The 23,774-nt window shown below is 40.2% G+C and overlaps 1 protein-coding gene across 5 annotated transcripts in view; it reads right to left on the bottom strand.

Annotated features, from left to right (window-relative positions):
* LOC135071888 (ecdysone-inducible protein E75) overlaps positions 1 to 23,774 on the bottom strand; it is a 111,582-nt gene that overhangs the window by 1,937 nt on the left and 85,871 nt on the right. For 3 of the 5 annotated variants that reach the window (XM_063965739.1, XM_063965740.1, XM_063965743.1), the window contains exons 2-4: positions 10,216 to 10,304; positions 3,977 to 4,121; positions 41 to 276 (exon numbers count right to left, since the gene is read on the bottom strand). In XM_063965739.1, coding sequence (XP_063821809.1) covers positions 41 to 276; positions 3,977 to 4,121; positions 10,216 to 10,304 — 470 coding nt within the window. Of the gene's footprint in view, positions 1 to 40; positions 277 to 1,397; positions 1,819 to 3,976; positions 4,122 to 10,215; positions 10,305 to 13,792; positions 14,149 to 23,774 lie in introns of those variants that run through there. The other 2 variants (XM_063965741.1, XM_063965744.1) reach the window with 2 other exon arrangements.

Raw genomic sequence — 23,774 nt, 5'->3', positions numbered from 1 at the left:
TTATGCGTATAGCACGAGTAATTTGAAGTATGATGCTTACCAGAGTGGGTTGTGAATAGGTGGGACAGTCACGAGCGCGCGCGCGCATCTCTGCGACGCGGTCGCTGGTGAACTCGCAGGTGTCGTAGTGAGCGCGGACCACACGCGCAAGTAACCGCGGCGCATCATCGAGCTCTGCGGCGGCTGCTTGCTCGTGGGCCCGGGTCGTCGACGACTGCTGCATCGCAGCAAGGATTCGCGCTTTCTCGCGCTTTGGCACGCGTCCGAACCGGACAGCTATAACAAAAGAAAACAAACGTTAGCTGCATGCTTCAAGGACACAAACGGCCATTAAAATTAAATCGAGCGGTTAACAACACAAATGTTGTGCAAGGTCGCGGCTAGACATGTAAGTACACCGGGCTGCAGCTGTCGCGAGGTGCGCGTGCATGCGGGCGCGCCGTCGGCCATGTGCACTCGCAGCTGACGGCGAGAGGGTAGAGTTCATCGCCCGTCGCACCGGTCGCGGGCCACCCTTGTCTGGTACGGCTTTACAAAATCGCAGGACCGGCTGTACGCGTCGCGGTTAAGTGAACTAGTTCGAATGACGAGTGACAAAGCGCGAAACCCGAGGTCACGCTAAAAAGTGTTACGACTTTCTCGCGCTAGGCGCGTTGCGAACGAAAAGGTAGTATGCGGTGGGGGCGGGCTCGGCGCTTGCGGCGTTCGTGCGCGCGCGCCGGTGAAAGTGTTTGAGCGCGCTCACTATTGAAAACGAAAGCGGAGAGCGCCCTCTCGCCATTTCTCCCGACTTTCGCTGCGCGATGTGGGCCGCAGCTCGCACCAGATGCTTGGCCCATTGTTTGACATTTCCGAATCGATTGCTTTTATTTACATTTCATTGTTACCCGTAAACACCTACAGTTTCTCGTAAACTGTTTTTTGTATTTTTGTTTTATAGAGTCCACTAATATCTTCTATTAGATCATGTTGTTATTAAATGATGATGTATGCAAGTATCTATGAATTTATTCCGTAATGTAGCATTTGAATGTTTTTTCATAAATAAACCGTTTATAAAGAGTTGATAACAATATTTAAAAATATCTTTAGTTAATTGAACGAGATATAAATTTTATTTACTTTTCTAGTAATTACTAACTATTATTATCTTTCTAAGTCATTATAATATTATGTATGATGTTATTAATATACCCAAACATCATTCCTTTGCTCTATATTTTGTCAAAATAATGTAAAATAGAAAAATAATTAATGAATAGAAAAGCTAAAATTGCTACAATCCTCGTAGCATTCGTAGCAAAATTGAAAAAACGTTGATAAATAAACAACTAAAGAAAATGAATTTGTAAAAAAAAAGTTTGAATAATTACTGAAAAATAATTAAATATACGTACGAGCATTGTGATATTTAACGACACCATTAAGGATGCCTTTCAGGATCGGCAAGTCTTCTCCCATGTCTGACACCATTTCAGTTTTTCACTAATAACTAATTCACAGCCGTTGGCCTCAGATAATATAAATGGTAACTTTATGTTAGTTTATGACTAATTTGAATTAAATCACTAAGTAGAGTGTCACATAGCACATGTAGATTTGAATTATTCGCACAAACACTGTAATCCCAATGTAGAGTTGTAATCCAATGAGAGTGTAAGCTCAGCGCACCGCGAGAGTTAGCGGCGGACACCGGAGCAGTCACTGTGAGCGATCGTCGCGTACTCGAGCCGAAGTGCGGAGTCGTTCACTGACATAGCGATAGCAAGAGGGCTGACGACCGGTGCGCGGGCCGGACTCCCTCGCACTGCGCCGCGGCGCGCGCCGCGCCAACCTTGAACTTGACGCGGGGCCCGAGCGGGGGGGAGCCGTCAATAAACTCCGCGCAGGCCCCTGCCCCCGCGAGCTCCCCCCACCGCGCCCCCCTCCGCTCGAACCACCTACCACTTGAACCTTGACGGTTTGACAAGATTCGCGAATATTGCTTATTATTAATTGTTCTGCGGACTTGTTTTCATACTGATGATTTTGGGTATTTTTGTACGACAAATTTATGTAGTCAGGAAATGACGAGGTTGCGGAAGATCGCAATCCTAATACTACCTAAGGACATTCATACCGTCATAATATAAAATTTTATTGTTATGATTATTTATTATAAAGCATGAAGATATTATATTTAGTTCCCTATATTTGACACTCTACTATGAGAATATTTTAATCAAGTTTCTATTTTTAATTACTTTAATAAAATTATCAATTTATAATTTATTCATAAATTAACTATACTTTATTATATAATTAATTAACTTTATAAATTAGTAATTATTAAAAGTGTCAATAGTTGATTAAATACTCAATAGATAATAAGATAGAGATAAGTAATATTAATGAAATCCATTATAACAAATAATTAAAATGTAATGGATATTGAAATGGATAACCATTTAGTTTAATAATTTTTAAATTTAGAAAATAACAAAACACTAGCAAATTAATGTTAAATCTTAACATTAGTGATGGTTCTGACATTTTGAGTCTCGTAGTTCACTGTAGTTCCTCGTAGCACCACTTCGTAACGCAGCGCTAGAGTCGCTGTTGCGCGCCATCTAGCGGTGGGTAGCGAAACTAATGGTTCGGGCATATCGTACTTTTGGTGAAACCTTGATTTCTGGTTCAGCTTAAAGGATGCTTGCTCAGTCATGTTTTAATAAATGTACGTGCTTAAATTAGACTTTGGAATATTTTAATTTCAATCTTGTTATCTACTACTTAATACTTTTCTATACTAATTAATTAATAATACATGGTTTAATTTCATAAATGGTAAGCAACTAAGATGTTTAAAGTTTTACTTGAGTTTTACTACGTGATAGTGTACTAAACATTGTTTTCAAACAATTCATGTTTCTTAAAAATCCCAAACAAACAAAATCTGTTTCGAATGTTTTGATTATGTAGATGATGCATACTTTGCATCAAAAGAAACGCGAGGGCATCGAACTGCGTTACGAAAGTGAAATTTTATATTTTCACTCTCGCGCTTACGAAACGCGCCTTTCTCCGCTTTCACCGAAGCCGCAAGAGGCGAGTGGCGCAACGTGCGGAGCGAAGCGATGCGCTGTACTCAGGGCTACTACCTGTTCTTTGTAACCTGCTCTTGGAGATGCTTAAGAAGATTTACGTTTACGAGTAAAAGATATTTTTGAGCTTTTTAGTAATTAATGTGTCAACAGTAGCGTTTTTATCGCACGTTTACAGTTTTATTTATGTTACGACTAGTAAGACGCGTTTATTTTAGTCAATTATTCGAGACGCGGTGTACCTATGTTTACAAGACCGAATGCACTTCAGCTGAAGTGACGGTGACAGCCCTAGAGCGCGGCCGTCGACCCGCTTAGCGTGCGCTCACCCGCGCTTGCATAACCGACCTCCCACACCGCGCCCTGCGCGCCCTCGCGCGAAATAGGATCTGTTCGCGAAGCAGCACGCGCGCGCCATTTGACCGCGCGCGCTGACGCTGCGGGCACGGACGACCTTCCCGCCCATTGCGTATGCACCCGACTTCGCAACGCGACGCGCAACCAATTAACACGGCATCACTATGATGTGCACTTGCATAATTATTTTAGAGTAAAAGCGTGCGGAATGACATATTTTACAGATTTATGAGAAAAAATATAAGAAACACTGAAAATAAATTACTTGTGCCAAAAAATTTAGCCTACCTATTTATTATTTTGAACAAAAATATTTTTTACTTTGATAAATAAATTTTTTGGATACGTTTTTGAAAATTTAAATTTTGGCATAAGTAATTTATAATTTAAAGATAGATCATCGAAAAAAATGAAAGCAAATTAGACTGATTTTTTTACAGATTTCTCTAAAAAAATCACATTATTTTAAGTTTTCTATCAGAAAAATATTTCAATCAGATTTTTCGATTTTTTAAAAATGAAATATAAACACTTACCATCTCTGCTCATGCCAACAGCGATGCATTTTTTCAATCGGCAATATTGACACCGATTTCTGTTGATTCTAAGGATGGAGCACTGTTGGTTTTTCGTGCAGGGTCTGTATTGTATCTTCTGTTGTATCGACCGCCGGAAGAAACCCTGAGGATCACAGCGGCAATTAGAATCTCTCTCGACGTCCGAACTGTCGTCACTGGAGCAGCCAGAGTCGCTGGACTCCCGCCTGGCCTCCAACATGCTGACCAGCACCGAGTGCCGCTCGCGTAGCTCCGCGCCGCACGACATGGCACGCACCATTCACTAACACACACTCGCCACTAGCACCACCACTCGCCTAGCTATGACGTGACTGTACGGCTATAGTTTGCGCGCTGCACCGACACGAATGGCGACTGACAGCGGACTGTGCGGGCGCTGCGCCGCGCGGCGCACAGTTACCCGCGCGACCTACTTGCCGGCCGCCGACCCAACCGAGAAAGTGAGAGTGCCCCCGGCCCCCGCGCGGCGCCCGCGCGCGCTCCTAACGGTCCACGCCGCTCTAGAATGCGCCGCTGCCGCTGCACCGGTGCGCCGGATATAGGCCGGGCGCATCCCGGCGGCGTCGCGGCGCACGGCCGTTCACCCCGGGTCACCGACCGTTCGATTGCACAACTGCCGCCCCTCCCCTCTACACCCTCCGTCGCCCGGGAGCTAGGGCGCAGCTCACTCAGGTCGACGACCGGCTCTACACCCGATGACGTTGAGTACACGTCACGGCCTACCTCAATGCGCGCGCGCTCAGCGCTAGGGGCTGCAATGATCCAATTAATTACTGGATCACTATTACATGCTACTGCATTACGTTGAAAGTTCCTTGCTATATTACTATAATAGTTATTATAGTAGGCTCTAGCCTAGATGAGCTAGTTGAGTTTCTCAGTCATCATAATGCTTTGTCTATTAACTAAAAGTCCTTTTTTTTACTGTTTTTGATATAATATCGTTAATTAATTATGCAAAGTTATTATCATAAAGCGCCTGTGGAGCTTTACGGAGGCTGCGCGGCCGCGAGCTGAGCGAAAGAGAGGGCGCGGGGCAGCGTGAGAGGCGTTCGGGTCGGTGGCCCAATTTCGCGCTGCCATCGATCCATTGTGCGTTGTACGAGTGGCCCATAATTGGTCGCAGCGCGGGCAGTGACCGATCGTACGGTCGTTGACCCCTCGCCGCGAAAACAAAACCTTTCCCGCCGCCCCGCATCACACCTCACACGTACCGTGTATGACTATGATAAATATCGCATGAATTGTAGTCGACGTAACTAAGTATGCGTAGCTTTGAATGTTGAAGAGCGCACATCATTATGGTCTCAAAAAGCGTTAAGTCCCCACCTTATACGGTGAAATGATTAATATGTTTAATCATCATCTCTTTTTCCTGTTTGTATGACTGCTGATACAGTGTTCGTTTTAATTAAATAGCCTCGATATGTCAACGACCGCTAGCTAATTAACACGGTGACTTAGTTTTGAGTTCTAAAAAATAGATATTCTCTTTACATCCGTTGCTTATTGGATTCTGCTAACTGTAAGTACCGCGTTTATTTTAGGTCGGTTTGATAATTTTGTGAGTCAGTATGTTTATAAGTGAGAGAAACATAGGTAGAGCTTTCAGTAAATTTATAGTTGTAAAATGATTTTCCTTTGTTTCATGTTTTATGAAGAATGAGTAAAACGGTAGAACGTTTGCTAGTCATTTAATCTGCTGTTAGTTATACTGATATAGGATAAAGAAACTACGAATAAATTATATTAAAGCTCTATGTTGAAGATTTCGTCAGAGCAAAGTAGGTCGCGTTCGCTATCCATCTAGGCTTTTCGACATAGTTTGGCCGCGTAGACTACGAGTAGTAGAGCGGTGGGTACACAGCCAATGGAACAATAAGTTGGCAAATAGTTTCAAACACATTTTGCTAGCAACCATTAAAAATACTTTACTGTATTTCACCAATGCTCTGCTCTACCACCTCTTGCAGTAATTAATATGAAATAGGTAAATAAAAAGAACTCTTGCAAGGAATTTTTTGCCTTTGTGGGATTTTGTTTCTAGGTACTTTTGTCTTTTCAACTGAATTATTTTATATGTTGGTACATAGGTATATGTAATGTCCTTTAGTTTAATTACTTTAATTTGCTGTACTATGTGCCTAAATAAAAAAGGATGGAGGATATTTTGCCAGTTTCTACATGTACCTGGCGTACTTAAATAAATAGAACTTGTTTACAATGAATGACTACTTTTAATCATACAAGAAATGTCACTTATATTGTTTGTTTTACATTTTCACTATACTTTTAAAACATGCCTGTAGAATCATTGTTCTAGCTAGACGTACACTGAAATTAGGTAGATGGTTATCTCGAATGAGGCTATGGCGACAAGCGCGACGGTGGCGGCTAACGGTGCATCGGGCAACGACTTCGCCAACACCGATCGCTACACCGAAAACATGCTGACGCATCCGAGTTGCCGAGGAAGCGACCTCGCGGCTAACAGTCCACTACGTGCCGCTGGCGCCCAGATGTTTGATAACGCGTTGACTCACGCGGGCGCGGGGTTGTGATTCACTTCCCGCTCACGTATCGCGATTTTAATTTACCTCATACGTCATTGAGGACGCTAACTCCGTAATCGCCGTCAATTCTTAGTCCTAAAAATAGCTATGAATAATATTTCATTCTAAGTATCGATAAGAGCCATCACTAAAGACATGTTTGTGAAACAGGGACATAAACAAACCATACAATTCTAATTGCTTGGTTATGTATTAGAAATCACTAATTCCGATCACTCGCTTATCAAGTAATTTATTGTCTGTTACGAGATGTTAAACTAATGTTTTATTCTTGAAAGAGACACGATTTCTTATTCAAACAAGAATGCGACGACTAAATATTTACTTCTTGTACAGGGAATGTTTACTAAAATGGCATAAAAATTGTTGACTCACAAAATATTTGGGTTCGAATATTAACTCACCTATACGGTAAACAGTAAACACATCTGCCCAACAGGAAATCATAAACGCAAACGCAACAGCGCACGATGCTCCCAATAAATGTGACCGTTCAGAGATCAACGACCTTTTAAGCTGACAGTTCAAAAATAATGTGGGTTACGTTCACGTCGCGCGTACATTCGTTGCCCGTAGAAGTTGTTTACGGCGAGGCGAGGAGAGCGGTGGGTAGGGCTGGCGAACACAAATACTACCTAATACTACAATTTGTTGTAACTGTTACACTGCAATCTATCGTATTTATGTTAGACGTAACATTTATTACAATAGAACCATCGGCCGATAGTCAATTGTTTTCATGTTACATTATTTTCAAAATATCCAGAGTTGTCGTCAGCGTTAGTTCCTTATTGATACTTGCAAATTGTTTTATTTCTTTAATTTCTGAAGAAAACAAATGTTGATATACTCGTATAATACTGATATTATTATGTCAATTCGTATGTTTCTAAATATACATATTCATAATAATACGAGTATGTGTGTGTAATGAACTATTTTGTCTAGATAAACAAAATGCAGAAATGTATAATTATACTGTTTTAAACAATTACTAATCATGTTAAAATATTGATTTAGATTTGATAACCCTGCGGCGGTGTTAGCGGCGAGGTCGACGCCCGAACGCCCTGCACCGCGGATCGGTGCCGAAAAATAAGCGACCTACTACTACACGCGGAAATAACTCGGTCAACCCAGAACAAAGAACACGGCTCCCTGTTGTCTTAGCAACTGTACGAACACCTACGTTGTTATAAAACATAAATGTATTCTTTTATTGTAACATTATTTTATTTAACGCATCAAAAAGAATTTTGAAAATCTTCCAAGTATGAAATATAGGTCAGAGTACGCTTAATATGCCACATGCCAAGCCAGCTAAATTTAATTTAGAACACAAAAAATTATTTGTTTATTATTAGAGCTTTCATGTAAATGTGTGGTGTTAAAAATATGAATTGGGCTCTATTTATGTACTAAATCTGATTAATTACGTAGTTCAACTGCTACATAATTACAAGTTCGTTGACTTCGGTGTGTACGACTACGGGCTACGTAGCACTACGCCTCGTAGCGAGCCATAAAACTAACGCGCGCTCGTCATTCATTCGTACGTTGAACGCTCGTATCCGCGGTACGCTACGGCAGCACTGTCGCGGCTACACAACGCTGCGCCATCTAGCGGCGAGTAGTGGAACTGTTTTAGGTGTTTCGCAATACTACCACCAGTTGGCGTTTGACGTCATTGTTGGCTCGTAGTTGATAAGATTTGCTAACAAAAATTACTTAATTAATTTAGATAAAGTTATTTTACAGCTTAAATAGTGGAAATAAATAACGTGAAAAAATATATTTTAAAAGTTTTACCCTAGAAATATAAAATGAGAAACACAAACATATTTCTTACTCTACTCGTAGTTTCTCACTCTACATTGTTTAATAACTCTTAATTCTTAAATTACTTATTTGATTATTCATGGTTATTATTTACTTTCAAAATTTTTTTGCATTTAAGTATCTCTGAGAAATGTTTAGCATGAAATGGCTAAGAACGTATTATATGGTTGATTTATAACGTTCGCCATATTAACAGCTGTGAGACACAAATTGGGGCAGTTACCCAAAGGGTAATTGAAGATGAATTTGCCCGAGGCGGTAGTTATAACCGTCTGAAAGTCGTCTGGGCTGCACAATGCACCCGACGACCGCCGCGCGAAGGACGAGCTTTGTCCCGGCTGCCCGACCAGCCACCAAACCAGTTTGCAGTACACTTGCACTTCTATTCCCGTCTGCTTCCTCGCATCGCTTTCACGCTCATGAATACGACCTTTGGGTCGAGGGGCGGTTACCGACTCCACAATTTAGCAATGTTAATGCAAATTGAACTTAAATGGAAACCGGCGTATTACTGCATTATTATTCTATTAGCAGTCAAGAGACGGCGTTTCGCTTTTGAATGAGTGATCCTATCATTTTTTTCGTATTCCACTGTCCAATTGAGTTTTTTTTTATGACAATCGTTATGTTCAGTGCTATTTTAAAATGTATCTTACATTGTTGACATCTCTGTAACCTACACATACATCGGAGACGATCCGAGCGCGAGCTCACGACCTTGGTTCGTCATTTTTTATTTGGAACCGTCGCCTTGGCCGACCTGTTTCAGTTTTGTACTTTTATTTCTTACTTGCACTTTCGAATTGAGGACTTGGGAACCGTCTGCCCGGCACATTTAATTTCTTTATATTCTTAGTAACAAAAACTCGTCTTCAAAAAGGATGTACACATGCGGGCGATGCCCTGCAGTTAAACTTTTAAGGACAAAACGTCTCAAGTGCTCTCCAAATGTCCTTACGGCTGGTTCGTGACCCATCTAATACTCGGAACTTGTCATGAGCTGCATTTGAAAGTAGTTTGTGATGAATGGGGGAAGCGATAAATTTAAAACCATCAACGGACCATAGGGGCGATGTTCCCTGACGTCTGACCTTTACGTGACGTTTATATTTATATGTCGACCTCGACCGCTGCACCTATGCACTTGTTTTGAACTGAGCTCGTTTAAACTTTTCGTTCCCGTGTGATTGTTCCTATATGGGTATCGACAAAAGGAATAAAGGTAATAGAAATGGGGCGCAAGGGGCTGACCGGCGCTCGGCCGAGGCCAGCAGGTAGGTGCGACTTATTCGTCGACCCAAAAACCGCTTTTGACGTAACAAGTTCACACCACTCTATTCGATTGTTATATTGTATCGATAGTTTTATTAGTACCGGCAACGAGGTGGAAGCACATCATGTTTACATTTCATAGCAAATAAGGTCATCTGGTTGGGCTTTGTTCAGTGAGCAGAGATTGTCTTCCGTATGCTCGGCCTTGGTGCTAGCGCTGGGCTGGCACCTAGAACGAGACTAGGCCTTTACAAGAAGCAGAATGACTTTCTGCCTCCAGCGCACACGCTTCCTGCTTCAGTGCCGGCAGGACCCGCATGTGTCTCCATTAGTCATTTAATATCAACTATGCCGTAACGCTTTACCGTACAATAAAGTAACAAAATGATTCATAGTAAGAATTTAGTAAGCATATTAAAAGTCGATGATGGTGGTGCTAGTCTTGGTGCTGGTAAGCATGTTTTGACGACAACATAAAAAATAAATTAAAAATAAAAGTAAGTTGAAAATTACCTTGCAGCCTTCACAGGAATGGACACCGTAATGAAATCCACTGGCTTTGTCACCGCATACGCGGCATAACACTGTAGTACCATCGAACTCTGTAACAAACAAAACGCAAATTAATGGAGAACCTAATTTTATCGCGGGTTAAAATTTATGATGTTGTAAAGATTACGCGGTGGTTAAGGTTTGCTAAACATCCTGACTTGTACGCCGGGCAGCGGGCTGTATAACAAACACTTGCGCGCCTACGCACGTGATTCTGACGGTAACTACATGACCTTGCCTCGAACCAGAACGTTCAACTTAGACACATTATTTAATACACACTACTTTATGTAAAACTAGCGACCCACCCCGGCTTTGCACAGGTACAATGCTGATATGCATAAACCTTTCTGTTGAATCACTCTATCTATCTATCAAATAAATCCGTATCAAAATCCGTTACGTAGTTTTAAAGAACTAAGCATACATAGGGACAAATATCACAGACATTACTTTGTTTTATACTACGAGTACCTATGTAATGATGATGTGTGCTCCATTATCAGGCGCTATGTGAAAAAAATTTAGGGGATCTAAGAATTGGTCACGAAGACGATGTTTATAATCTTAATGCGCATGATTCAAAACGTTAATAAAGTACAAAACATTTAAAACAAAATTATTCCAATTTCAAGGTTGGAATCTGCGTAATCAGCGAAAAAATAGCGTCCTAAGATTTGTTATGCAAGTTAAGTTCGCTTATCAACTTCACGTGCGCGAAGTCGCGTGAATAATGCCTCGTCGCCACGATAAGAGTGGGCAGTATTAGAATAGTTCAACACATAAAGGCACTAGTTACTAGTGCGATACAATTTAATTCCTCACATATGTAACGTTGGAAATCACCTGAAAAAGCCAAAATAGGAAGAAATAAAAGTAGGTCGTTGTTATCTAATTGTTACCTAACTGCTAATGATGAACGATGCACAGCAACAGATAGTAACTGTATTAATGAACCCTAGTCTGCAGTATAATCACGCCAGGTTCTAAAATGCATCTTCAATCAAATCGTTAATAAACACAAAATTAGAGTTAAATGCAGCTAATATTGATACTAATGAAATGTATGACGTAACGGCCATCACGTTGCGTGCGTCAAGGTGACACTGAATAGTTATTTTAGAAAGTGGCGAGTCTCTCTATTCATGATGGAGTCATTGACCCTAGTTACCGCATCGCACATCGTACAAATAATGCTAAATTAATCGAGTGGCCGTTGCAGTCGGTGACTATTGTCTATTTTGTAATTGCATAAATAATAATTACTAATTTAGTAATGTCGATAAGTAAAAGACATTAGACATGAAACGCCGAGACAGTTAATGGGCGAAGTGATTTCGTTAGTAGGTCAGTGATGGACATAATCCGAGGTGACGACAGGTGATCGGGGCCTCCGGCGCGGGCGCGGGTTCGAGGGGCGCTGGGAACTGGTTCGATCGCGCCCCCGACTGCTCTCACTTTCCTCATCCAGTCATTTGTTTATTTGTTGAAGGGAACGAGTCACGGCGAGCCTTTTGGAAGGAACTTTCTATTTCTGGCGTGCACCACTCGCCGCGGGTCGACGTTCGACGGCGTCGCTTTCTATAGTGTTACTTTCTTTTTTCTAGATGCGGTGTGTAGCGCCCTCAACGCAATTTCGGTCTCATCTCAGCACTTTCGTCGGTGCGTGCTGGATGCAGCTAGTGGGGATCACAATAGAGCAGGGAAAGCGCCGTGAGACGTAACTGGTGCAATTGCAACAGAGTCAGTAGCGTGCAGCCATTTCTCCTCGTGTGATGCAACCTATGCGTTTTTCTGTGCGGCGCGTGTGAGAGTCGTTCGTTCGTTACGTCAATTAAGAGGCGAGGAAAGCGCTCGAGAAAGTCTTGCGCCACGTAACGCGGCTGACCGTGCAAGACGTGGCTGCCCCGATCTGTGTCACGGTGATGTTTGTTTGTAAATATTTGATCAACAACAATAGTCGATCACGTCTCTCAGTCTGTTTCCTAGTTACTATCACGTAAGTTATGGTTGAAGTAGTCTCCATATTTGAGTGTTTTGTCTAATAGAATATTACGCATTTATCTATTTCATTAATAGCTGAGGTATTTACTTTCTCTTACGCTTTCTTGCATTTTGCGTTTGCACGTCGGTTTTCTTCAAGATTTTTTTAGGAGGTATGGATTTTATCAATAAAATTCTCTTGTAATTTTCCATTGAAATCATACTAGTATTTTATAATTCAGCATTATATTCAGGTCTATTAGTAGGACGTAGTAGAGATTAGCGTCAGCAACCATCCCGATGATTTTACCAATCGCTTTAGAAATGTTCTAATCAACTTGATAATAATGTTGTCTTCGAGAGTGCAGGTGAAACGTCACCAAGTGGCAGCTAGTGAATAAACTCGCAGTGCAACGTCGGGAGAAAAGTAAAAGTTGTGCGGCGAGGCAGCTGTCGCTCGCACCAGCTCGCTGCACACTACTTTCTTACATCATTCACTATTTACTATCGATCATTAACTAAATTTCCGTGTACACACTGGGGTGCGCATAACGGTTAACTCTTTGTTAACTCCAAATTTCACGAGAGAAAACATTTGAAAGTCAATCGGTAAAAAACGATAAGATCATTAGCGATCGAAGTGGAATCGATAAGGACTCCCCGCGGTCACGCTGATGTTGAACCCGATCGTTTGGGGGCTGCTAGTTCCATTTGCTAAGCTGAACATATTTTGCACAATGTTATTTTAATTGTTTCTCGTTGTGTCTATTCACACTGACATTTTCAATCAATCAACAATTCGTTCTGCAAAGGGCTGTTGCTGTTGAGGAAAAGTAATATTTAGTATTGTACCCTTTGACGCTGTAACTAGAAACGTAATAACATCATCAATCAACGAAATAGTTTCAGTTATACACGTTTTAACAAAGTCAGCCATAAAATCAGATCCATTAATTTAAAATATTTTCCAAGAAAGTGCTTAAATAGGACTTGGTGACAGAAGAAAGGTGTATTATTTCATTTTTTTATTTATTTATTTTTTTTTTAGATCCTAATTAAATCCCAACTATATCCCAACTAATATTATAAATGCGAAAGTAACTCTGTCTGTCTGTCTGTCTGTTACGCTTTCCCGCTTAAACCTCGCAACCGATTTTGATGAAATTTGGCATAGAGATAGTTTGAGTCCCGGGAAAGAACATAGGATAGTTTTTATCCCGGTTTTTGAAACAGGGACGCGCGCGATAAAGTTTTTCTGTGACAGACAAAATTCCACGCGGGCGAAGCCGCGGGCGGAAAGCTAGTCTAAAATATAAATGGAAGTATTTTGGAATTGGTGTTTTGTAACAGTAACATTCACAACATTTTTGATGATGATAAAATTGATAAGAATTGCAATAATAGAAAGCAGGCAATATACTACAAAAATATTTCAGAACATGCAAAATTTATAGAAATGTACTAAAATGCTGATCGGCTAGCAATATCAGCGAACAAGATCAAAACCCAGGATAATACCCAATGTCAACAACAATCGTTTGTTGTTGTGGCCTACCTATATGAAGTTCTGGCTCCCGTTCCTTGTGCACCGTGACAGGACTCATAATTCTGCTGTCAACAGGCGCAGGCGCATCATAGCGCCCATAACTGCTGTCCGGAGACATCACTAAAGTCATATGTGCTTAAAACTAGTAAATAGTCCTCCTCCACACTGCACTACACGAATACCACATCCGAGCCTGTCGGCTACAATGCCTAGTCACAATCGTCCTCCGCGCTCGATCACCGAATATAGGACAGGAGTGCATGAGCCGAGGCGCGCGGCCGGCACGTCGCGAGGGATGAAGGTCGCCGAAGCCGCTGCACGCGCCGCGTGCGTCTCACTCGAGCTCGATCGACGAACTGAGCGGCAGCCGCGCGCGCTCCTGCTCGAAGCCACGCGAGCCGCCCCTTAAGAGTGAAAGTCTGCAAAAAGATCAGCGCTCCGTGCGATACAATCGGTTCGACGGCGACCCGCGGCACGCCGAGCGAATTTCGCCTCTATCGGTCTACGAAGCCTGACGGTCTGCGCTTCGAAGCGAGGATCGGCGCGCTTCGAACTCCGGTCTCCGAGGTCATTGCCGCGCCTTCGACGGACCAATCGCGAGCGCGCTCAGACGAGCGCGGCGAGCGATTGGAGGGCTACCGGGCCCCGTCCCGCGCCCGCTCCGCGCGCTGAGTTCGAAGACCCGAACCTTGCGGCTCACCGCGGCCAAGGTCGCGCGAGACTGAGCCGCCCGAGCGTTGGAGTGGGACACCGCTGCCGGTTGCGTCACACTACGAAAATATTTTTGGTGATGGAACGCGAGTGAACTTGAACACGAAATCGAGCAAATGGATCGCCCGCCTGTAGGTCGCCGCGTGACGGAGTGACCCGCTGCCGGCCCGCTTCCCTCCTGCCACACACTTCCGGGATTCAAGTAGATTCCCCATAATTGCTGTGATGCTTAAGTTTGCCCCAATTTATCATCGTTGGCTTCATTGGTTATCTTCACAGAGAAACTTACTTGAAACTCAACAACAAATAGAATTCTTATGTAGAGTAGATGACGTATAGATAAGATCTTACCGGATAGTTTTTTAAACAAAAAGGAACTAATGTCCATAATCCAGTACATCATGATAACGTTCACATTTTATGATTGTTAATTGGTGGCCTTATCTAAAATGCAAAAAGTTCCCAAAGATCACGCGTACCTGACCGAAGCAGAAATGGGCACGCGACAAGTTTCGCATCCACGTAGCCAGCACGTTAAGTGCTTGCTTATTGATAAATACGTTGGTATCAACAATGGTACATAAACACTGGTTTATATAACGAATGTGGGTTGCCGTTGGAATGTGAGTTTTATTGGTGTTCGGGTAAGGTTTGAGTTGGATTGCGCGCGAGCGAGTCGAGATAAAGCGCGCGCCGGTGGGCGTCGCGGGTGAACGGCCGGGAAATTTTGGCGCAGGCCGGTCAAGGCCGCGGGCCCTAGTGGCCCGCGCACACCGCGCAATGTTTACCCGCACGCAATATTTACAACAACAATCCTGTAATGCTGCACAACAACACCGTGTAATACTGTCTGTTGTAGGCACGCGCCCAAATGCTACGAAAAAGCTTCTGCTGCTGGTTGATTATGTTGTCAGAATAAACATTTCAAAGTAGGTTCAAGTAGTGTTGCATTCATCGTCGCCATTTTGTGTTTGAATAATACCAATCCGACATAAAAATAAATTATTTAACATACATACACGTAATGTGTTAGATTTTATGAAAAGTAATAATTAAATAAATACTTACATACCTACTAATATAATTTGTTGAATGAAATTGATTTTCAACAATAAAAACATTGCCAATATTTTTTTATTATTTTTTTCAATAACATTTTTTTCACTAATTGTTTTATATAATAGATATAGTATTAGTAAAGTAATTATTATCATTTTGATTTAGTGCAATTCGTATAAAGAAATCATGTTACTTAATAATAAACAACACCGACTGTCAATTTATATTTTTATTTACTGAAAGCTTTGTAAATAAATGTGATTTGGTCCATGTGTAAGGCTCTTTAGCCGCACAGCAGCCGAGCGCCCGTGAATTTCATTACCCACTTAGCTCTTTATCAAGTTCGGATCAATTGCAGGTTACAGGAATAAAATTTGGTTTCACAATACGAAACGATTTTTCTCGAATGCAAAACTGAGTCGGGAATCAGTTATTCAAAAACATGTGCATTGTCAATTTGGATAAGTAAGTACACTTACATGTTAGTATGTACTACTGTACCTCTAGTAGGAAAAACTTTCGAGTTCGTTTCGTTGCGTATTCAAAGTGTCATCGAAAAATTTTGTATGAAAAATTAAACAGCGCCCCCTATATTATAGCCGCCCTAGGGGGCGCTGTTTAATTTTTCATACAAAATTTTTCGATGACACTTTGAATACGCAACGAAACGAACTCGAAAGTTTTTCCTACTAGAGGTACTGAATGTGAATGAATGATTCCAACAAGTTTTCAAGACTAATAATATTGAATTTATTGAAAATTTTACCGAGCCCTTTACCTGAAAAAGACTTCCCTTAGATAAGACTTCAACGCATTAGGTACCAATGTATTACTTTAAAATTAATTAGAGTGAATTTTGGTTTTGATTTGTCTGATTACTCAAAGTTATAATATGTTGAATGATAGGTACAAAGAATAGCAAAGAAAGACAAAAGTGATGGTTTATTGATTTGTCAGCAACATAAGCAAAAAAGAGTCGTTTAATTGCGAGTAACCCGTTGGTTCGTATTTTTATAAGCCAGACAGAGGGAGAAAGCCCATGGCGGTTGGCGGTTATCAAGTTTTTGGCCAGACGAGGGTTCTTCGTTGATCTAGACCCAAATCTAGTTCCAGCCTTATTATACAGCGAACATGACTTTATTTGGTGTTGCAAATTCAAAAACATTAGTAATAATGTTTCGTCGCCAGATGCACGCGACACGCGAATAATAGCTCTACCAAACACAAAGGTAAAAAAGGGTTGCCGGCATCTGACCAAAAGGTGCTCTGGCTTTATTTACATTTTTTGTTGTCATTATTGCGCTTCAATACTTTCCCTTGTTGCACAAAAGGAAGCTTTTTAAATGGCTTCGCAAATATCCTCCCACATGCTTTTGGTTTCAATTCGACCATAAAAACCCTTTTAGATTTTTATTCGAATAAATCAAAAAATGATGGTATTGTAATATGTATTTGCAAGCGTATTTTGGAAATCACTTTTTTGTAATTTACATTTAACTTTTGAAAATATTGAAACAGATGTTAAGACGATACAATTATTGCATCGTCAATACCATACGTTAATTTTAAACTTTTTCTGTAGGAAGTGGGCATTGACAGAAATTATTTCAAATTAATTCCTAAAACATTTTACCTAACTCAATAACTGATTATTATTTTTATTCAGGTTTCTACATTAAGCTCTTCACAAAAACTCCCACCATACGACATTGATAGTGAATTTAAAGAGAATTTTGGTTCTGCAAACACTTTTGCACCATATGTGTATAACGATTAAACGTGAAAGTGAATAGGAACCCACTTTTTTACTTCCTTCCGCTGTCCTCGCTTTTTAATGCCAGGGCGCGAATATCAAATTACTATAGCCAACCCCTCTAAGTTTAACTTTGAAAATGTATTTAATATCTCAGGCGTTAAAACTCATTTTAGCATGGGTCGTCCAAGCCAAAAAAACTCGAAGTCGGGTGCCGCCAGTCGGTAGCCACATGTATAGTTTCATTGTTCATATGACCACAGTCGATGGGACGCACTTTTGATGATCTCGATTGATCGGACGTGTTTTTTGTCTAATAAATAAAAAGTATATCGACTGCCATATTGTTTGCTATTTATGGCTTCACCTTTTTGCAGTTCTGGATTATAATTTCGTCGTATGGCTTTGTCGCAAAGTTTTTTGAGGGTAAAATATCCAATTTATGGTAATGATTGAAGTTAAACAAATGTAACAAATGCCCTCTGTGCGTCAATGTAATATTGATTTAGTCAAAAATGTATTCAAGTGAGTGACCATTAATAAACGTGTTTTTTAAACGATGAGGGGTCGAGCGTCCTTCCCGTGACGTGCGAAGGACATTAGTACAATGGGCCCGCGGATTATTGTATGCCGGCCCAACGGGACCCAACGCCATATTTACTATTAGGCTCGTAAATTAGTTTAACAACTTTACTTCGCAAAGAATGTGGTCAAGGATCCCTTTTTACGACTGTCAACCGCAGGAGCTCGTTGAAATATGATTCGTGGTCGTTTTATTTCGCGTAAGGTGCGAGTAAAACGGGAACTTGTGTGGAAAATAAAAACACTAGAAAATAAACGCACCAAGTATATGGCCTCGGCTGAGACTGCTGATTGTACGAACATGTTGTTTGGCCAATAAAATTCTTCTTCAGCAGAGAACGTGATTAATGTGATCAATTCATGAAGTTCGTGGTAAAACTTAAATAGCGCGTATAGGAAGGATCTTTTCAGGTCAAATCTAGGTCGAGGTGATCGAGTAAGTGTTGAATTGAAGCGTAATTTATTGTTATGTAAAGAGTTCACGTGAATTCCTAATAAAAACTCACGTTGTAAATGCGCAATAAACGTGTGTTCAGAGGTTGGTGCGGGCGATTCGGGCGGAAAGTTCTGCGAAGTCACGAGGAGCCTCCTCGGCAGCCGCAGCCGAATGTCGGCGCGGTCAAGGTCTCGCTGAGCCGGCACTACATCCGATGCGCACTTCGTGAAATTCGAACCGCTCCGCATTGTTGTTTGTTACGTTTTCGTAATATCATTCGCGAGCACGCTTGACCATGTTACCTACAATGGTATCGGGTGTCCAGCGTTGACACGGTTTAATGGAATGCACTCGTATGAAGTTTCAAATTTTCATGAATTACTTTTTGATTGTTTATAGTGTTAAAGTATTTTGCAAGATGATTAAAAAAATTGGGGCCACGGCGGAGTATTTTGTTGTTTTGATGTGCCTGAATTCTGTTATGAAAAAAATTGCGCAAGCGGTGGGTGGTGGGGGAAGCGGCGAAGAGTGCCGAGCGATGGCGAGTGTAGCCGAAGCGGCGCGAGGTCAGCGCGAGTCAATTACCCCGGGCGGGCGGCGCCGGCGACGACGCTGCGCCCGCGCCACCCGCTTCGACCACAGATATAGAAAAACATAGATAACGCAAGTAACACGATCTGTATTAAAACCAAGCGTGCCGACTTTTTAATACCTACTGTGACGTCACAGCCAACATTTAGTGACGGGAAATCGTAATCGATTCAAAGATGCCGATGCCGCCGTTGCCCCAACGCACCGCTACGATCACAGAAATGGCATCGATTATCTGACAGACGAATGAGATACACAGACGAATGAGATATACAGACGAATGATATTAAACGGAATGTTTAAATAGATAATATTTTCATTGACTTTTAAATAAAAATGTATATTTCTAAAACAGATTGCTTATTATAATGCATCGTTGCTGCGCGGGCATTTTTCGAGCCGCCAGTGTTGTCACACATAATTATTTTTTTTGTATCATTAATTTCATCCTGTTTAAGTTTATTTTGAGACAAAGTCACATGTAGTTTTCTTTTAAAAAACACAATTAAATAACTACAAAAGGCTAATTTTAGACACGATCCCGTATTAATAAAAACTTAAAATATGTTATATTTACTTTAAATAGTAAATAAAATACATTTTAAGTTTTTATCAAAATATCAATATCTCGACAACGGTGCCTCGTCGTAGATATTTTGTATTGCTCTTATAACATATCCAGCAATATATGTGATTATTTGGTCACAAAATTCTGTCATTTGTGGCAATGTTTTACAAAAATCATCAAAATCACGTACACTACTTGTATTCATTTCTCTACAATCTACATCATCATCAGCAGATCATTATTTCTTATATGTATGTACACACATTATTATATACTTTTACATCAAAATATATCTAAATACCTATAATATTATTATCATTTTAATTTTTTTAATTTTCATACAAAATATTTTTTTAAAAATCCGATTTGTATGAAAATTAAAATAATTAAAATTAAGATATCAATTTTCTGACTTCACCATACCATTTATATGACCATGTTAACATGGGCTAGTGTCGGCTCATATACCCATTTACCTAACACTGTATAATAATATTATAAATGCGAAAGCAACTGTCTGTCTGTTACTCTTTCACGCCAAAACTACTGAACGGATTTGTATGAAATTTGATATACAGATGGTCTAGACCTTGAGAAAGGACATAAGCTACTTTTTATTGCGAAAATTCCACGCGGACGAAGTCGCGAGTAACAGCTAGTATTTTATACGTCATTAATAAAAATATTGTTACTCATTAAACCTATTCACTAACCTCATCATCATTGTCAATCCGTTTTAATATATGTATAGTGGGGCATGCCGTTTTTTTTAACAATCTCTTCTTTTTTGAAGGGTCAATAAAACAGGTACTTTCAAAATGAATTGAACAAATGGTACTATGTTTAGTCGGAAACCAGTCTTTCCGTCCCGTAGCCGCGATCCATTTTTCTTTTAATATTGCATCTTGTGGGAAACTAGGAAAAAAAAGACATATAAATACTACAAATACACATTAATTAGAATATTTATTTATATATGAGAGTTATATTTTTTAATAATAATTAGTATCATTCGTCTGTCCGATATCGATAAGAATCGATTATTGATTAAAGTAGTAGAACGAACAACACTAGTAGCAAAATTTGACAGACGAATGAGAAGTTGCGTGTACCACGAAGTCGAAGCGATGCGCGACAGTGGCGCTTGTCCGTTATACATCGCCTCTTAACACATAACGTCAGATCAAACGCTCAAAACAAACCCGGCAATGTATCGTAAAAAAATTTTAAATGGTAAGTTATAGGTTTTTAGGTACATTCTTGAAACTACAGCTTGGAATACTAAAAAAAATGTTTTAAAATGAATTAACACTTAATATAATATTAAAATAACTTACCCGTGATAGGAAATATGTCCTTGCCTTTGGGAGCTCGAAATTTTTGGCTTATTGCAATTAATTATCACACATTGAGGCATTTTTCTAGTTTTCGCGGCCGTCCGCATGCAACAACAGACGCGCGTGGACTGTAAGCAGCGGCAGCTCATTCCGATGATTTATCGGGATCGGGACACGCGAAGTAGGTGCATTCGCGTTATCTAGGTATTTCTATATCTGTGGCTTCGACACTACAACGCTATGCGACTCTTCTTTACTGAGATTCCAAGTTATATGATATAGTCTCATAATTTGGTTTTAGCCAGGCCTGCAAAACACATAAGAATGAAAGATTGATACATTTAGATTTGGTAACAAAACAAAACTAATGATGATGGCTTTATCATTAACATTATTTTACTCTTCAATATGTTTTAAATAGAGATGAAACGGATAGTTGTTTGGCCGGATACCGGATACCGGATATCCGGCCAGCTACTAGGCCGGATAGCCGGATATCCGGCGGCCGGATAGTTGGCCCATTGTCTCGTTGCATGTCGTGACGAGTTTAACGCCGCACAGGTGCTTCGAACGCGACCAGTGGGTCTATTAGTAGACTAGACTAGTCAAACTTTTCGAAAATCGAATCCGTTCGAATAGAATATCAGATTTTGCCACTTGAAAAGGGGGCAGATCAATTCGGGCGATTTCGGTTGCCATCGTGAGTGTGTAATTGAATAGCGAAAATTAAATTAGTTTACTTGCTGCATAATCTGACTGAACTGCATCATGTCATCAGAACATCAGTGAAAAAAAGATCGCATATTTTATTTGGCAATATTTCGACATTAACAGATAATAATATTTACTATTTATGTATTTGTCCTTAGAGTGAATAGCCCAGAAAAAGAAATTAGTTTTTGAAAGGCCTTAATATGGCTTTTTTTGTAACTTTTTGGACTTTAAATAAAAGCCGCCGTTATTATAAGCCATTTTATTGATATTTACCTCAAATATTAATGTATTTTATTTTATTAACAGGAAATTGTCGTAGTTTTTTAATATCCGGTATCCGGCCGGATAGTGATCTACTATCCGATATCCGGCCGGATAGTAAATTTAGGCCGGATATCCGGCCTACCGGATAGTTACCGGATATCCGTTTCATCTCTAGTTTTAAACCTCTTTTTCTGAGTAAATATGAATTTGAATATGTTATATTTTTTTTATTAAAAAACAAATAATTTTACCATACCTACATATACACCAAATAAATGGAAATCAATCCAACCCAATCCCGAAAGAACACAGTTTTCAGGATGCAAAGTTTAAGCTAAGCCAAATATGATATTTACATTAGAGCCAACAAACATAGAAGCCGCTCTCCATATTCAATCAGTGGTGCACAATGAAGCCGTTTGTGGTTGTCTATATAAAGTCTATTATGTATAATGAATAGGCAAGCCTAGCTGACACGACCGTGCGATCCGGACGCTTCAATCGCGGGCGACCTCGTCCATTTCGGCAACCCGTGCCAAGGGCAAGGCCACTGCCGGGTGCTCTCAATTAGTGGCCCGATGTGCCTGGGGCCCCAGCGTCACCTTTACTACCTAGCCTAGTGACGCCATTTATTAAACATAAAGACCGAATTAGAACCACCTTGAAGTCTTTGTAAATTTCAGCATTTGCGAGAACGGAAGACGCTCAGATAAGGTGTTCTCGGTCATTTGCAAGGATGTAAGCTATCAATGCCTTGAATATTTATGTACGTATTTAAATGTTGATTCAGTAAATACATTTAGAATTATTTGTAAATGAATAAGGTTCCAAATAAAGTTATAAAGACTTAGATAAAGACTCTACATTTTACTTGAGATTCGTATGGTATTATTAACACTTTATTGTAATGTTTAGCTCTCTGCCAAAATTGTATGTCTACGTAAACAAATTAGAGAAATTATAGTTTTTCTAAAAACAATCGTAGGTGGGTAGGTATGAAGAAGATTTGTTGTCTGTTTTAAATTTAAGCCGTTGACGTGTGTGACCTTCAAAGCCTGGCAAAAACATAATATTAGACATGCAAATGAGCTGCTACAATGACCTCGCACCGCGTGATTCAATAGTTAGAAACCATAAACATATTATTCCGCCAGTTCTGGTTTAAAGATATAAATAATAGTTGGAATTTGAAGCGTTATTTCTGTATATGTATGGGCTTCTATACTGTTCGATCACTGGAAACCATAATCGAGAGCATGTTTATATGTATTATTGCATATAGTGGTACATTCACGTTTAGTTACTTTACTATTATGTTTTTTTAAACAAGTATCGATTCACTCTAAACTTTGCCATTTTTGTGAGTTTGCTTAATCTTTAGGTTGTAATTGGCGCTATTTAGCAACAAATGTGTATAGAATGGTGCTGTCGACTGTACATAGCAACATGTTTTAAGGAAAAAATTACGATGCAAAAAGACATTACCTACCTATAATTAATGTTAACATACAAACACTGCACGACCCCGACAGAGAATAAACTAGGAGTGCTTCCTCGTTTGAATATCGGAACATGTCAATGTCGCTCCCGCCGAATTAGCAGCAATGTCAGCCTCAAGGCGAACCCACACGAGGAAACTGTGCCATTATTCGACAACCACACAACCGAATTTGCACAAGGTTACATGATATTGTGTTGTGGTTACAAACAATTATTCCAATATGTTGGAAAAACCTTCGATTTATTTAGATCAGCTACGAAGTTGACATAATGATAATGACTAATCCTTGAAAATTAATGCGAGTAAATTTTAATTAACATTTTCATGTAAGCATAATTTCTGTGTCAAAGGACATCTCCAATGCAAGATTCGTTCGTACTAATTTCATTGCTCATTCATTTCATACTTATTTAAATTCACAATTAAATTTAAGCCATTTAAAAGCATAATCGCAGGAGTTTATGTATATGTTAAT

The sequence above is a fragment of the Ostrinia nubilalis genome, chromosome 5 (genome assembly GCF_963855985.1).
Source record: "Ostrinia nubilalis chromosome 5, ilOstNubi1.1, whole genome shotgun sequence".
In the NCBI taxonomy this organism is placed as follows: Eukaryota; Metazoa; Arthropoda; class Insecta; order Lepidoptera; family Crambidae; genus Ostrinia; species Ostrinia nubilalis.
Note: the sequence above shows the minus strand (reverse complement) of the source record. Positions and strands in the feature narration are given on the sequence as shown.